Below are 18,063 nucleotides of genomic sequence, written 5' to 3'. Positions count from 1 at the left end.
CTTAAATAGCATCCCACTGCAGACCTTGGAACTCCCAATCAGAAAACAATCAGTGATTGTTCTCGTCATGAGACCTCCTGATTGCCTGACCTTGCAGGCAGGACTTTACCCATGTGTTTAACCATTTTAAGTGGGTAAGTAAGGCAAAATTTACATATTCATTTATTTTTTTTAAAATAAATTTTTTAGTGAGGTAGTGCACAATAACATGAAAGTAAAACATATGTCCAGATACAAAACAGGTTTGTGAATGAAAATTTAAACTGCATAAGTTAACCAAACCACAAGTCTGCGATGGAGAAAATAAATTCTGGCTGAGGGTAAAAGAGAAAATTATGTCCAAAACGTGGGTTGTAAGATATATAGTGTACAGGAATGGAGGTAGAGACATGAGACTTATGTGGAGCTGAGATAGTTAGCTGGCACATATGGTGAAGACACCTCATTTTTTTAACCTTTAGCTTATTAAGGATAAGGATGATCCCCATCTTACTGCGAAGATCCTGGAGTAGTGTATTTATTCAGAGTGACTCATAGCAAGATGGGGTTAGTAAGAAGGTTTTATTTTGGGGAAAGGGGAGGGATTCAGCGGGCAAGAGCCACTCTGGTTAAAAAAAAGGGAAATCGGGGGGGGGGGGGGCGTGTCTGAATGTGTAGGAAGTATGGTATTGTTGTTATAATGTAGTGGGAGCTCTGTTGGTCACTTAGACTTAATTTAATGGGGTGGGCAAAAGGGTGTTTGGGGCCTGATTTACTCTAAAAATATCCATAGTCACTCAGAGGCCTTACTGATATTAGAAGCTAATTATATTTATTGGCAAAGGTATATGGAGCTCGTGACTAGGCTGTAATGACCAAGGCTATGCTGTATATATAGTAACTTGTACTGTGATGTTATGAAAGCTGCATGTGTGGGATGCTAACTGTATACTACTTTAAAGAAGGGGTAATGGGACCGTGGAGGGGCCCAAGCTATTTTGGCGAATGACTGTGTCCCTGAACCCTCGGGAGATCTATTAACTATGGAGGATTGCTGATGACCAATTATGCATTGGGTTTGTGGAGCTATATATCTCTTGTTAAAGAGCTTATTATGAAAACCCAGGGGGTATAGTTTTGCTTTTAAAAATTCTACCAAATAATAAAAGCAATAGATCTAAGAGATTTCTGGGAAACAAGACGTCATGGGAGCCTGTGCAGTGTGATACTGTATGATTGCGGCATGAATTAACCACTAATATATGTAATGTAGTTTAAGGGATAGAGGCGAGGGTACTTTCAACTGATCTAGATGTGAATGTCTTTCAACCATCATGGGGGAGTAATTGCCAAATACACAGGTATAAATATGGAACCTACAGGTAATACTGGGCTATACTACATTTGGGTAGGTAGTATTATTTGCTTCAGTAATAGTTGAGGCTTGTTAAGGATATGACACTGTACAGTATTATTGAAATATCATAATTAGCCAGGACCTATAATCTGAGGTGAGCTCAGTAAATTTTATGTAGGAACACTCAAGATGTATTTAGACCAAATTTATAACAGGGGTGAGTTCCCGACCATTTATGCATTAAGTTTGTGGGGCTAAATATTCCTCCTCAGAGATCCTATCATAAGAAAAAGAGTCAAACATAGGTAATAGTGAAACAAAAGAGCTGCAAGTCAGCATACTGTAAATAGGCAAACATGTGAGCACAACAGCAGCCTAGTTATCTAGGGATATGTACATACTATCATAAATTAACATAGGATAACACTGAAATTGAATCCCAAACTTTGGGTTTATATCCCAGAATGATACTGTCCTCTTAAATACGCCATCAAAAGCATCAAAAATCAAACATATCACACTGGGCAAACATATCTCTGCTAGCCAACTCCACATCTATAAAGTAGTCTTGCAAATGTGGTTTTCCTGAATCCTATATGTGGACCTTGGTGGAATAAAGAGGTACTCTCCCTGTAAGGATCTGCAAGCTTATAACCGGACACAAGACAGAACAAGGAAGCGAGTGTCAGAGACAGTGGGCAAGCATCGTGAGTGGTCTGCAGGGAGCAACCGCTGCTTACAGATGAGGTCCGGTGCTGTGTGTGCGGTGGAGCTGGTGTGAGGAGCTGCAAAGTATACTCATCTGTGTTCTCTGTCTCCGTGGCGATCGGCCGCCTCATCACCGAGTCCAAGGGTGTTGCAGCATCCCCTAAGCGGTGTCCATTCAGAGGTGTCAAGGGGATCTCTCGAGCTTGGACCTCCTTAGGCTGTTTGGTATGTTCGGCAAGGCACTCGCTAGACGTGTAGGATGACTGGGCTTCAGGAATCTCCGCCGGGCGTAGCAGGCAAACATCCCATCCGCCCCCTTTCAGCCCAGGGTGAGTAGTTGGCTGACTGGCTTCATAAGTAAGTGAATCAGGTTCTCCATTTCGAAGAAGGAAAATATGTTGCCTCAATTCATCAAATTGTATGTCCATGGTGCGCTCCAATGCTGCGAGTGCCGCAAAGACTTGTGCCTCCATCTTAGTTAAATGTTAGGTGCGTGTTTGGCGGTGCTTCACTTCTTTCCCTCAGATCTATGATACTGGGATAGTCGGTAAAGCTCTATTCGCTAAGCCCAGTATGGGTAGTGAAGTTATTGAGTGGTAGTTGCTGTATTTGGCGCGCCGGGTGAGGATGATGAGGGTTCTGTGCCTTTAGGCCTCTATGCTGCTGATCAAGGTATAAACAAGATGAATGTCCCGAAGCTTGGTATTGTCGTGTGCAGCACAGATTCATGTAGATAGATGTACAGTTTTAAAGATACTGCACTATTTGGTTTCTTATAAAATTTAAAGAATATAGATCTCAAACAGGAGGTCTCTGGATTTGCGTCCTCTCCCGGCGCTGCCTGGACACGCCCCCCAAATTTACATATTCTAACAAATGAGTGCATGTAATTTTTTTTTTATTAAAATGTTGTTTCTGTCCTATAAACTCTGTGGAGGTTTTCAGTTTTTTCCCTTTATAAGTATTCTTTTCTATTGCATAGATATGGTTTTGGACATGTATCTCCCATAATTAATTATTCTCTGCCGCTCTAGTCCTTGTGGTAGCAGCCATCTTTTTAGAGAGTGATGATGTTATTGGAATGCACCTGCATTATCGTGTTCATTGTCTACCGTTGTTTTATTTGATTACATTTTTTTTTTGTACAGTGTGCTACAGGTTGATTTTGTTATTACACACACACACACACACACTCTCTCTCTCTGTCTCCCCCCCCTCTCTCTCTCTCTTTCTTTTTCTCTCTCTCTCTCACACACACACACACACACATACTCTCACACACACTCTCATTCACACTCTCACATACATACTCTCTCACGCACTCCCGCACACTCGCACTCCCGCACACTCGCACTCACACACTCGCACTCACACACTCTCACACACACACTCTCACACACATACTCTCTCACACGCACTCACACTCTCACTCACTCACACTCTCACTCACTCTCACACACACTCTCACACACGCACTCACACTCTCACTCTCACTCACACTCTCACTCACTCACACTTTCACGCACACTCGCACTCATACTCTCACACACACGCACACTCTCACACACATTCACTCTCTCACATACACACTCTCACTCTCTCACACACACTAACTTGCACACACACACACATACACATTCCTGCTTTTTGTCCTGGTGGTTGGTACAGTTACCATTTATATATTTATAATTCCTTCTGTCTTCTCTTAACTATTTTGTATATTATTATTAGAAGTTTATAAATACCCACAATATCTTACAGCTAATATACCTGCGTGTCACAACAGCAGTTTCAGACCCAGGAAATGTTTTTACTAATTTATGTTTTTGGGTTGATCAATTGTGATCTGTTTTTATTCTAGCAATGATAATGGGCCAGATTACGAGTGTAGCGAAAATTAACTCTTCCGCTCGAGCGTTAATTGTGCTAGAAGAAAGCTTCTTGCACTTGTCAGGTTGCGCAAGTTGAAAGTAAACTGTTTTCGCTCTCGCGCTAACCCATCAAACGCAAAAAGCCAAAGTTAGAATATTGTGTGCACGTATTTCCCCATAGAAGTCAATGGAGGAAAAAAAGTGTGTGTGGGGGGGAACCTAAGACACCATTCTCACGCAAACCTGATCGCATATTCTCATTTGCGCTAACCAGACATGAAAATATGAATATATCACATTCCAATGTTCTGCACATATCAGAATATGTTCCATTTATTCATAAATACATATTTCTACATATATCTGATGTTATTTTTTTCATATATATATATATATATATATATATATATATATATATATATATATATATATATATATATAGGAATGTCTATTTATAAATACAAAAAACATATTCTGCTATGTGCAGAACATTGGAATTGTGAAATATTTACAGTAAATACATAGTTAAAACCTTTATTAAAAATGAATTTTGCAGAAATATGCTTTAACATGTTTTCACCTACTTAACTGCAAAGGGCTCCAATGCACTTGTATATACTCACACACACATACTCTCACACGCACTCAAACTTTTAAAAGGTTACGCCGGGATGTTTTCTTTATCAGCTTCTATTGTACAACTTTGGGAAATCTTTTAAAAGTGCATGTGACAATTTCCACCTTAGCTTTTTATTTACTATCTTTTGAGGATAGTTATTTTTTTCAGGGATCCTACGGAAAATAAATTTGGATTATTTCCTTAGATAGACCTTGTTTTCTATAATCTGCAACAAAGAATCACAAAAGAAGGCGCTTCCTAGTGCAGCATAGTTTCATCAGGTTTCAGGATGATATAGAGAAAACAATTGTACTCACAATTGAAGCAGCACTATTAATGTGCTTGTTCTCACCTGCTGGGATATCTCTATGTGCCAGTTCACTGACTGGAGTCAATAACTCCCTACTCATCCGAACGTGGAGAATCATTAATATGGCCATGTACCAATAAAGTTAAAAACTGTATATTGTTAAAACAGTAAAACATCAGTTAAAATCCAATAAAGAGAGCAAACTGACAATCCTTGCTCCCTTTAGAGCTGAACCGCTATGCGTTTCTCAGCCATTCTGGCTGTTTCATCAGGTGTTCTCAAGGAGCTATTTGTAAACAATTTAACCCTTTCATGCTGGGTTTAATTTGTCTTTATCAGAACAAGGTTCCAATGCAAACAAATTGAAATCATGCAATCGTGTATGCAATCGCAAGATTTCAATTATGTGATCGGGTCAGGGAGTCGAGCCTACAATACTAGGCCCGCCCCCCAAGACCCGATTCCAATCAGGAAGCGCCGTTGGCTTCAATACAGCCAAATGGCTAGGACGTTCTATGCCATCCTAACGGCACAAAAGCCCAGCGCAGTTAGGATGGCATGGAAAGTCCTAACGTCGGGAAAAGGTTAATACACTCCAGCAGGTAAAATGGGAGCAAATTAAAGGAGAGAGAGGTTTTGGGTAAACTGTCCCTTTAAGTATGGCTTCCTTGTAAACAGGAAATTTCCTTCCAGAAATTTTACAGCTCATTCTACTACATTAGTTTTCCAGTTTATGGGCTCCCTTTTTAATAAAAAAGCTTCTGTTGTGTTGATTGTACAGCAGCACCTTGGTCTTTTTTACTCACTTTTCTTTTGAGATAGCTTTTGACAGGAAAGTCCTACAGTCCTAGTGGCTGTTAAATAGGTGACTGCCTTAATTTGTTTCCCACCTGTTTACTTGTGTAGTATTAGATCCCAGAAGTAATGGCTTGTGGACTCTCACCACCTTATGAAAGAAAACAAAATGTATGCTTACCTGATAAATTAATTTCTTTCATGGTGTTGAGAGTTCACAAAACCCGCCCTCTTATTTTTTTTTTCCAATGTTGTCAGTTTTTAAGTTTACCCTGCTTTGTTTTTTTCTCATTTCTCTTATTTCCTTCTTAATATAAGGAGAGTCCACAGCTTCATTCCTTACTGTTGGTAAATACTTGGCCTGGCCACCAGGAGGAGGTAAAGACAACCCAGCCAAAGGCTTAAATACCTCTCCCACTTCCCCTATTCCCCAGTCATTCTTTGCCTTTTGTCACAGGAAGATGGCAGAGAAGTGTCAGAAGATTTCGGAGTTGTTCCGTAAGAAGGGTATCTGCCCTTCAATATGTGACTGGAGTTTTAAGTAGTCTTGCCAGCCTCTCAGTGAGAGCATTGACGAAAGTTAGAGTCTGGAGATGCAGGGAGAGTTTTTATGCGAACCCATCCAGACTGCCTGCTAACAGCTCCTTAAAGGGCCATGATACCCAAATGTTGAAACACTTGAAAGTGATGCAGCATAGCTGTAAAAAGCTGACTAGAAAATATCACCTGAACATCTGTATGTAAAAAAGAAAGATAGTTTACCTCAAAAGTTCCTCAGTAGCCACATTCCATTGTAAAGGACTTCTAAGCAGCAAATCAGTATGTCTGTCCCGGGACAGCTAAGGGAGTGAACTTTGTGAACACTCATCTTATTTACCTATTCAGTGTAAGGAAGTTTACCATGAAATCTCATGAGAGTTAAGTCAAATCTCATGAGATCACAGTAAAAGAGTTCATGACCTCAGCACTGTCGATGCTGATTGGCTGCTGTTCATTTCTTCTTCTTTTTTTTCTTTTTTTTTTACCTGCAGCTGGGCAGCAGCTGAGTATAACGTTTTACACAGAACTTACTCTGCTGAGCTGAGGAAGTTGTGAGGTAAAATATCTTCCTTTTTTACATAGAGATGCTCAGGTGATATTTTCCTGTCAGCTTTTTACAGTTATACTGCAACAGTTTCAAGTTATTTAGCATATGAGTATTATGTCCTTTTAAGCAATCAGTGTTGACGACTTTCACTGCCTGCTTTTTCTTCACTCAAGTCAATGCCAAGAGTGATGCAACAAGACTGTCGCACTTTAGAGGCTGTGTTTCTGTTCCACAGCATGGATTCTGGTAAGAGCGTTTCAATTTTTACATATGTTGAAAACGCTAGAAGACATTATCTTAATAGAATCATGGGTTAATATTTCCTGAGGGAGGTTATCGAAAAGTGGGGATTAATCAAATGTGATGCTTTGAGTGTATGCTGCTTTATGTGTGAGGTTTCATTAGGCTCATAGAATGTTTTTTTATGTGGCTGGAACACACAGGTTTTTGCTTTCACTTTGAACGCTGCGCAGCTTTTAGCTTGGTGCACTTTTTCTCATAGCAGGGGCGGTCCTGCCTTGCGCACCACGTGCACGGGAGTGGTCACACTTTCATTTACTCTTTACTGACCGAGCTAGCTGTCAGAGAAGACGTTTTTTCTCTGTTTGCCTGGGTCTAGGAGGTGGTGAGTGCCCCAGCCATTGGGAGTATAAAGGTGCCGTTTTTGTGAGAAATAAAAGATCGTTTTTTATTCTGTGTCCTACTGTCATTAGCGCAAGCTATGGAGGATTCTTATATTCTTGAGCGTACTCCCTTTATTCCAAATAGTAATACTTGTTTATATTGTGAGGAGGCCTTGGTATGCCCGCCCTCTCAACTATGTCCCACATGCAACAACAAAGTTATTATGTCTAAGAAGGTTAACCCATTTAGTACCACTGAGCCATCCACCTCTGAGGACTCGCCGTCCCGTGAGGTGCATACCCATCAGTCATCTCCCTCATCACATGCAGCTTCCCGTAGCACGCCTGATCCTCCATCTGGAGGAAGCCTTTTACCATCAGACTTTACCACGTAGTTAAAAACAGCTCTTAGTGCTTTACCTCGCCCTGCCAAACGCAAGCGAAAGGTTAAACATAGCTCTCCTGTCCAGGGGTCATCTAGTGATGTATTAGATTTATCTGTTTTTCAGTTATCCAAGAATGGGTCACACTCTGATTCTTCAGAGGGTGAACTTTCTGGATCAGAGTCTGCTACTTCTAGGCCTCCTGCGGCAGAGGAACCAGCCTTTAGATTTAACACTTACGTTTTCTTCTAAAGGAGGTTCTGGAGGCCAAGCTGCCTGATGAACCTTTGATCCTTAAATTAGACAAAGTTTACAAGGACAGGGTAGTGCCGTTAACTTTTCCTGTATCTGTAAAAATGGTGAACATTATGAAGAATGAGTGGGATAGAATTGGATCTTACTTTTCCCCTTCGTCTTCCTTTAAAAATGTATTTGCGATCCCGGACTCTCAATTGGAGTTGTGGGGTTCCGTCCCTAAGGTTGATGGTGCTGTCTCTACACTGGCTAAGCGTACTACTATCCCAATTGAGGATAGTTCGTCTTTCAGAGAGCCGATGGATAAGAAAATCCAAGCAGAGCAAGAAGCCCGCCGAGACCAAGTAGGCATGAAGGAGCGGCCCCCGATCCGGCACTGGATTGTGTAGGGGGCAGACTTGAAAGGAGAAATCTTCCCTTGGGTGGATGAGATTTGAAACCTTTCTTCAAAGCCAGAAAAGAGGGAAGCCTTTCTGGGGTGCGTGCGGGATCTGTCCTCCCTAGGGGTCATTGTCCCGGTTCCTATCGCAGAAAGAGGTTTGGGATACTAACCTGTTTGTGGTCCCAAAGATGGAGGGAACTCTTCCCCCGATTCTGGACCTAAAGTGCTTAAACAAGCTTCTAAATGTCCCCTTGTTCAAGATGGAGACAATAAGGTCCATCCTTCCTCTAGTTCAGGAAGGACAGTTTATGACCACTATAGATCTGAAGGATTCTTACCTTCACTTCCAGTTCCTAAGGTTTGCGTTCCTGAACCAGCACTTCCAGTTTCTTGCACTTCCGTTTGGTCTAGCTACTGCTCTTTTGGCCGTTGCCAGAACCCGGGGTATAGCAGTAGCTCCCTACTTGGATGATATTCTGGTACAAGGACCATTCGGTATCTCTTCTATCTCTTCTTCGATCTCTACCCTGGTGCTTGGAATCAGAGAACTCTGATTCCAAGCACCAGGGTAGAATTCCTGGGTACTATACTAGACTCCATATCCATGAGGATATTTCTAACAGACCAGAGACATTGCAAGCTAGCTTCGGCATGTCTTGCCCTCCGGACCTCCTTAAGGCCATCTGTGGCTCAGTGTATGGAGGTAATTGGTCTCATGGTGTCCAGCATGGACATAATTCCCTTTGTCAGGTTCCGTCTCAGACCGTTACAACTGTGCATGCTGAGGCAGTGGAACGGCAATCATTCGTATCTGTCTCAACTGATTTTCCTGGACAACCGGTCGAGAGAATTGCTCTCTTGGTGGCTCTGTCCAGATCATCCGTCCTGAGGGACATCCTTTCTAACAACATCCTGGGAGATTGTGACTACGGACGTGAGTCTATCAGGATGTGGAGCTGTTTGATGTGCCAGGAAGGCACAGGGCCTGTGGTCACAGGATGAACGCTCCCTCCCATTCAACATTCTGGAACTTTGAGCAGTCTTCAATGCTCTGAAGGCTCTGCCTTTTCTGGGTTCGTCTCGGTTTATCAGATTCTAATCAGACAGTATAACCTCGGTGGCTTGCATAAACTATCAGGGGGGGGACGAGAAGCTCCCTAGCAATGAGGGAAGTATCTCGGATTCTGGAGTGGGCGGAGGCCCACAGCTATTTGCAGTCAGCGATCCACATTCCGGATGTGGACAACTGGGAAGCGGATTTTCTCAGCAGACAATCCTTCCATCCGGGGGAATGGTCTCTCCATCCCGAAGTGTTTGCGGAGATATGCAGCAATAGTTAACAAGCTACTCTGATAATAAATTTACAATGTAAAAATGATTGTACAGTTAGTGAGTGGCATATGGAGTGCACATGGAACACAATGCAGTGAAAGCTGTCTTTGTTCCTTTCAACATCCAAAGCAGCCTGATGTTAGAGCACTATACTATAGATTGTTATGATTTGCATACAACTTTAATATATATTATTAGTTTTGAGGGGGAAATCCATTTTTTGTGCCTTTATTAAAGAAAACACAACCTTATTTATACCGATAATTATTTCTCTGAAGATTGTGAAAGCACAGTATAATTTATTACAGTAACGTTATTGTTTATGCTTAATTATATCCATATATATTAACAGTCTGCACTTTTTCAATCTATATTATAGGGCTGCAACTAACGATTATTTTCATAATCCATTAGTTGGCCTATTATTTTTTTGATTAAAAATTATTTAAAGGGACAGTCCACACCAAAATTTGTATTGTTTAAAATGATAATAATCCCTTTATTACTCATTCTCCTGTTTTGCATAACCAACACTGTTACATAATAATAAGCTTTTAAGCTCTGGGTTTACCTTGTATCTAAGTCTCTGCTCAATGCCCCTTTATCTCAGTTCTTTTGACAGACTTGAAATTTAGCTAATCAGTAGTGACTCATACATAACTCCACGGGAGTGAGCACAATGCACTGAGATAAGCAGTAAATAGTTATAAACATCATGTGGGGTAATCTTTTTAGTAAAGTGTTCTCATTGACTTTGCAGATGTATCCTGTTTTCTACTAACTTAAAAATAAAATGTATAATATAGACCTATCTGTCCCTATGTTACTGAAACCTTAACTTTGCCCACAAAATGCTTTAGCATGCCACCATTCTGCCCATCAATAACAATGTGGTGCATCTTCACCCGGCAGGCGCATCACAGTCACAGCAATTGGGCTCACCCTTTAGAGTCGGAGCTGCAAGTATGATGGATCTGGGCTGGATCAGCTTCAGTACGAGTTCTCTCACACACTGTTCCCGGCCTTGCAAAGCTCATTATTGCCGGAAGCAATGTGCTGTGTCAGCGTAGAGAGATGGCAGCTCACACCGGGCAGCTCCAGCCATCAGAGCGCGCACACACTCAACCGTCTGACTCTCATGACTATTGGTCACAATCAGTCTGTGACGTCGGAGCAAAGCAACACCGCTCAGAATTATGAGCGGTCCGTTTGTATAGGAAGCAGTTGGCGCGATAGCTGCATGTGGCAGGGGTAAATGTGAAACACGCGGTTATAAGACACAGACACTATTCAGTGTGGCGGTAGCCAGCAGAGCACCCGGAATTGCGAGGGAAGAGAAGGAACAACTCTATAACGATTTTCATTATCGATTTTATCGATTAGTTGTTTCAGCCCTAGTTTATTATGAGTAAGTAATTGTTCTCTAAAAGAATCTAGTGGAGATTAAGAACAAATCCCCTGTCCCTACTAGTCCTATAGTTATAAACTCCATGTCGTCCATCAGTCAAGTAAGAACTCCATGGAGCCTGCTGTTTGTCATGAGTGCTCTCGCAATGTTATGGCTCAGGATCTTGTGTCACTTTAAAGGTACAGAAAAGTAAAATTAAACTTTCATGATTCGGAAAGCGCATGCAATTTAAGACAACTTTCCAATTTTCTTCTGTTATCAAATTTGATTTGTTCTCTTAGTTTTAACAATCAATAAAAGATACAAAGTAGGCTCATAAGAGCTCAGGAGTGTGCACGTGTCTTTAGTCTTTATGGCAGCAGTGTTTTGCAACATTGTATAACAAAGCTACAAATAATGTTGCAAAACACTGCTGCCATAAAGACTAAAGACACGTGCACACTCCTGAGCTCTTATGAGCCTACTTAGTTTTACTCTTCAATAAAAGATACAATGAGAACAAAGCAAATTTGATAACAGAAGTAAATTGGAAAGTTGTCTTAAATTGCATGCGCTATCCGAATCATGAAAGTTTAATTTTGACTTTTATTTTATTTTTTGCTGGGTTATGTCCATGGTTATACGAAACAGAAGCCTAATACAGGGTCATTTTAGGAGAATTTGTATACCCACTGTTGATATTTACGGAATTTGAAGACATAAGAAGTTTACTACTCCACCTTTTCAACACTTGTAACTTTCTTCACTAATTTGACAACATTTTTTATATCCTTCACATTTTTGTTGATGTTTTTTATGTGATCACATTTTTGTTGATGTTTTTTATGTGATCACATTTTTGTTGATGTTTTTTATGTGATCACATTTTTGTTGATGTTTTTTATGTGATCACATTTTTGTTGATGTTTTTTATGTGATCACATTTTTGTTGATGTTTTTTATGTGATCACATTTTTGTTGATGTTTTTTATGTGATCACATTTTTGTTGATGTTTTTTATGTGATCACATTTTTGTTGATGTTTTTTATGTGATCACATTTTTGTTGATGTTTTTTATGTGATCACATTTTTGACATTTTTTGATGATGTTCCCCCTGTGATTAATCACCATCAGGATTTAATTCTTACTTTTTTCACTTTTTTCTATTTTTAATTATTATATATTTTTTTTTCTTTCTTTTTTTTCACTACTTATCAATCACTAATTTGTATCCTATACTTTCAAACATGGACTGCTTATTTTCATATATCTGAACACAAAGGACATTATTTTTATCATATTGAACTGGGACTCTCTATGGAATATACATTTACCACCTTCTACATTTAACCTCTCATTTTTTGGGGATTTACCATTTGTTTTACCACAAACTCAGAGTTGCTTATCATTCAAATATTGCCTGTTTTTTGGTTTTTATTATGTGATTTTACAATTGTATTTTATTTCTGTATAACATGGATCCATGCATTTTATTGTATTAGATGGAATTGTAATAAATTGTATATCTTATTGATAATCAGGAGTTTAGGAATTCCTAAAGTGTTTCTCATCCACCTACCTTAGCCTTTTTGGCGCTCGCTTCATCACTTTACACTACTGTTAATTTTGAGGTTTACTAGGTAACCTATTGAGGGGAGCTAGAGGTACACATCTGCGCAGGGTCCACTCATTATAATTATCGCTGCCATAAAGTACTAAAGACACATGCACACTCCTGAGCTCTTATGAGCCTACCTAGTTTTACTCTACAATAAAAGATACAAAGAGAACAAAGCAAATTTGATAAGACGGAAATTGGAAAGTTGTTTAAAATTGCATGCTCTAGTCTATCTGAGTCATAAAAGTTTAATTTTGACTTTGCTGTCCCTTTAACTTTTACAATTGGTTCTACATCGAGCTAAAATTTGAGTAAAAATAATGAATTAATATGCAAAAACACTGTATAAATATACATAAATTACCCTCAGAGATATTGAAGTATTTTAGAGGAGAAGCCACTGCTGACAATATGGTGGAATTGAGTGTGCCTGATTTCTGTGCACTGTTTTCTTTATAATACCTTGTTGCAGAGGAGGTAAAACTGTGCAGCAAGTGCCCGAGTTAGCACTCGAAACAAATTGGCACTAGACCATTGGACCACTACTAATCTGCTTGTTTACATTGGCAGCAATTTGATTGTAATGCTTAAAGGGACAGTAAACACCTTTTTGAAATTACAAGATTTTTCTGCAGTTTTGCAATAAATTTAGTATATTAGGTGAATGCATGTTTTAATGCATTAACACCTTGTGTGCTGCAATTGGTTTTTTTTAATATCTAATTTCCATCCACCACTTGGCTAATTTGGAGGAGCCAATCTGGGCTTGTTCTGGGAGTAGCCACGGCTTGACACTGTCATTTTAGTTAGCAAAATCTCCATTGTTTTGCAGTTCTTTATCTTATTATCTTAGCGGAAGTCAATAAAGGAAGGATCTGTAGCAAAGTTATTTAAAGTTTCACGATTCAGATAAAGCATGCGATTTAAAAATCTTTCTAATATACTTCCATTATCGAAACATGCACATTCTTTTTATGCATGCTTTTTGATGCAAAAGTCCACAATATTTACGTTTATGCATTTTGTGATTGGCTAATGGCTGTCACTTGATACAGGGGGAGGTAAAGTGGAATTAACTTAACAATTTTCCTGGAAAATATTCTACTGCTCATTTCAAAATCTAAGTGGTATTGAATTGTCTGCTGGTGCCGGCGGAAGGTGTGGGAGGGAATCCGGGAGGCATGTGGGCGGTCCAGCAGCGGAGGGAGGGAGTGGGGTGGCCCTACGCTACAGAAAAAAACATAAAGGGACAGGAAGAGATGGGGAGCTACTCTACAGAAAGGGTGATTTATAGATAGCGGACACAGAGGGTTTTTTTTTTTAGGGGGTCCCGGTAGTGAAGGGGTTAAACCATTCGCAGTATGCATTTGTGTAACTTTAAATTATTAGAGCATTTTATTATTGCATTGTTATTTCCTTTGGTTTTGAGCATTTTTCCAGCGCACGTCATTGTTGCTGTATTTACATGTGTAAGAAAAAGTGCATTCTTCCTTTTATTTATAGAACGTAGAACACATTTTTCATAAACCTAATTTAGCATAAAATATTGTTCTATGATCTAAACTATACCACTGCAAAACATTCTTGTGTACCATAATATTGAAATTCAAGATTTCTTTGCTATAATCCTCAGGTTTATTACTAACAATTCCACTTCCTGCCATCTTTTTATAGTGTGAATGTTTTGTTGTCTTAATCCAGCTCTTTGTTTATAAACTCAGGCACCAAAGTTAATTTTCAGTTGCAGGAGCACATGAAGAAAAAAATAGTTCAGTAATAAAATGTATTGCTTGTGTGACTGCTCTTTAAACAATGTATATTAGCAGGTCCACATTCCCAGACTGGTGTTACCATTTGGGTTGATTCATCGTGTTTTTATTTATCTGCATGGCTTTTATATGATCTTCCCTTGTCAGTGCAGTATCCCTTATGTCCAATTTTTGGCATGTTGTATAGAAATGGTGGCGTTAATTATTGAGAGTAGAATGGCTGCTGATCCAATGGAAGATTAACTGGTATTTTACATTGTTTATGTATAGACATTGTAGCTGTCAGGTTATCTAACTACACTTCAAGGATTAAAGACAATTGCAGTGCTGATATTAAAAATGTCCCTGTTTTTTTTTTTTTTTTTTGCAGGTCACTGCTAGAGGATTTGGTCCATTGTTGCAGTTTGCCTACACGGCTAAGCTGCTACTAAGCAGAGAAAACATACAAGAGGTCATCCACTGTGCAGAGTTCCTACGTATGCACAACCTTGAAGACTCCTGCTTCCGGTTCCTTCAAACGCAGCTGTTGAACAATGAAGATGGCTTATTCTTGTGCAAGAAAGACACCTCATGCCAGCGTATGCATAATGAGACTTTTGATTGTGAAGAGGAAACTATGGAATCTGAAACCTCAAAAATCTCCTGTCCTAAGGAAAATTTTCTACAGGAGCCACCAACTTTTGACTCGGGTGGAAAGGTGGCAGAAAGAAGTGAAGTTATTTTAGCTAATTCTGATATGCAAAAGGAGACCAAGGAAAGTTTAGACAAGGATCCTATAATCCGCTACCCAAGATATAAGAAATACCAGCTGGCTTGTACCAAGAATGTTTATAATACATCACACAGTACCTCAGGTTTTACAAGCACATACAGTGAACATAATTCTGATAACGGACTGACATCCGGCCAGATCAAAAGTGAGCCTCGAGATGAGGAAAATGAGGAGGAGAGTATTACACTTTGCTTGTCTGGCGATGAAAATGACATCAGGGATAAAGAAGGGGATGTTGAGATGGTCAGAAATCAGCCCAGCCCCATAAACATTGATAGCCCAAAAACTGTGTCATCCCCTTCCTGTTTAAGAACTTTTTTCAGTAGAACTAAAGGGGGGGAGTTTGTTGGCTTGCCTGGTACTTCCCAACCGCATTTTGTCCGAAGTCCTTCATGCCCTGTGGAAAAGGGAGCATCTCAGGGTGACCATAAAACTGAATATAACGCTTTCACTGGGAGTTATGAACTGTCTTGTGAAACTCAGAAAGATTCCCCAATTTTTCTCATGACATCCCCTCTAAGGGCTTCAGGTTCTGAGCTTGCCTCTAAGCATGATTTAGAAATAGATAGGAGGAGCGTAATATTCTCCTCAAGTGCTTGTGACCAAATAAGCACTCCGGTGCAATCGTATTCTGGCGTGAGCTGCTTGGACAAGGAATTTTCTGAGCATGTGCCAAAGGGTCTGTGGGCAGGAGCTAGCCAATCTCTACCTAGTTCACATACCTTTCCCCACAGTGGTCTGGTAACAGACCCTTTGCCAGGAAGGTTACGACCTAATTCAAGTTGCCCTGTGCCAATTAAAGTTTGCCCTCGCTCTCCGCCTTTGGAAACCAGGACCAGAACATCTAGCTCATGCTCCTCATACTCATATGCTGAAGATGGCAGTGGTGGTTCCCCTTGTAGCCTCCCTCTCTGTGAATTTTCATCATCTCCTTGTTCCCAGGGCCCACGATTCCCACCCACTGAGCACCCAGAAGCTTGTTCAATGTCAGACTCTGTGTACAACCAAGTAAGGCCGCAAATTAAATGTGAGCAGTCTTATGGAACAAACTCAAGTGACGAATCTGGATCATTTTCTGAAGCAGACAGTGAGTCATGCCCAGTACAAGACAGGGGGCACGAGGTAGGAAATCAATTTCAGTGCATTATACGCACCATTAAGCACACACTGCTAATGTGACACACGTATCCACATATCCTGCCCTTCTAATTACCATATTGGAGTACTTGTCTATACCTTCTGCTAAATGATCAAACAAGAATTGTTGAAGTCTGTCAGGAACAAATACTATATGTATAGTTGTTTATGTAGCATAACGTTGTGCAAACAACATTAAGTCAGACCTTTTTTTAGGTTTAACACAAGTTTCAAAATGTATTTTCTCTTTTTTTTTTATTTAGAAACATTTATAAACTGGAATAATCTCCATTTAAATAGAATGACCCCATATATTTTTTTTTCTTTTACTCTTTTAAAAAAAATATTAGTTTCTATGAGATATCAGGCAGGTGCCTTTATAGAAAGAAACAGTTCTCATTTAAAATGTAGATAAATTTAAGATATCAATAATTTTAGTGTTTTCATGGCATTTCCAAAGTAAATGATAGGAGAGGAGGGAAGAGGCTGTAAGAGAAAGGAGGAGGGGAGAAAGAGATGACAGATGAGGGAAAGAAGGGATGGAGACCAGAGCACTAATTAGGTAGGTGAACTCCTTGGGTGTCAGGGGACACTACACCCAATTGGATAAAAATGAGTGCTCCACTTACCACATTGAGGGCTACTTTTTGTATTTATAAATGAATGTACCAAAATATCCCCAAACTATCCAAGCTTTAATCAATAATTGTTATACAGGTACAAATACCCAAATCCGAAATTCCAAAATCCAAACTTATTCTAAAATCCAGACTTTTTAATTAATAATTTTTTTAAAAATCATATATTCAAAATGTACTATTTTTCTACGCCCGTAAGTCACAATCATCTCTGCATATGGCTTTGGTTTTTGGTTTTTAAAATGCAAGTGATAGTCTATATTTCTCCAACATAGGTGTGTCCGGTCCACGGCGTCATCCTTACTTGTGGGATATTCTCTTCCCCAACAGGAAATGGCAAAGAGCCCAGCAAAGCTGGTCACATGATCCCTCCTAGGCTCCGCCTACCCCAGTCATTCTCTTTGCCGTTGTACAGGCAACATCTCCACGGAGATGGCTTAGAGTTTTTTAGTGTTTAACTGTAGTTTTTATTATTCAATCAAGAGTTTGTTATTTTGAAATAGTGCTGGTATGTACTATTTACTCAGAAACAGAAAAGAGATGAAGATTTCTGTTTGTATGAGGAAAATGATTTTAGCAACCGTCACTAAAATCCATGGCTGTTCCACACAGGACTGTTGAGAGCAATTAACTTCAGTTGGGGGAACAGTGAGCAGTCTCTTGCTGCTTGAGGTATGACACATTCTAACAAGACGATGTAATGCTGGAAGCTGTCATTTTCCCTATGGGATCCGGTAAGCCATGTTTATTAAGATCGTAAATAAGGGCTTCACAAGGGCTTATTAAGACTGTAGACTTTTTCTGGGCTAAATCGATTCATTATTAACACATATTTAGCCTTGAGGAATCATTTATTCTGGGTATTTTGATATAATAATATCGGCAGGCACTGTTTTAGACACCTTATTCTTTAGGGGCTTTCCCAAATCATAGGCAGAGCCTCATTTTCGCGCCGGTGTTGCGCACTTGTTTTTGAGAGGCATGACATGCAGTCGCATGTGTGAGGAGCTCTGATACATAGAAAAGACTTTCTGAAGGC

At 39.9% G+C, this 18,063-nt stretch overlaps 1 protein-coding gene across 2 annotated transcripts in view; it reads left to right on the top strand.

Moving 5' to 3' along the window:
* BACH2 (BTB domain and CNC homolog 2) overlaps positions 1 to 18,063 on the top strand; it is a 508,005-nt gene that overhangs the window by 427,313 nt on the left and 62,629 nt on the right. For both annotated transcript variants that reach the window (XM_053710550.1, XM_053710549.1), the window contains one exon: positions 14,848 to 16,371. In XM_053710550.1, coding sequence (XP_053566525.1) covers positions 14,848 to 16,371 — 1,524 coding nt within the window. The remainder of the gene's footprint in view (positions 1 to 14,847; positions 16,372 to 18,063) is intronic.

This window comes from Bombina bombina, chromosome 4 (genome assembly GCF_027579735.1).
Source record: "Bombina bombina isolate aBomBom1 chromosome 4, aBomBom1.pri, whole genome shotgun sequence".
Lineage (NCBI taxonomy): Eukaryota > Metazoa > Chordata > Amphibia > Anura > Bombinatoridae > Bombina > Bombina bombina.
The sequence above is the reverse complement of the archived record's forward strand: the minus strand, read 5'-3'. Positions and strand labels throughout refer to the sequence as shown.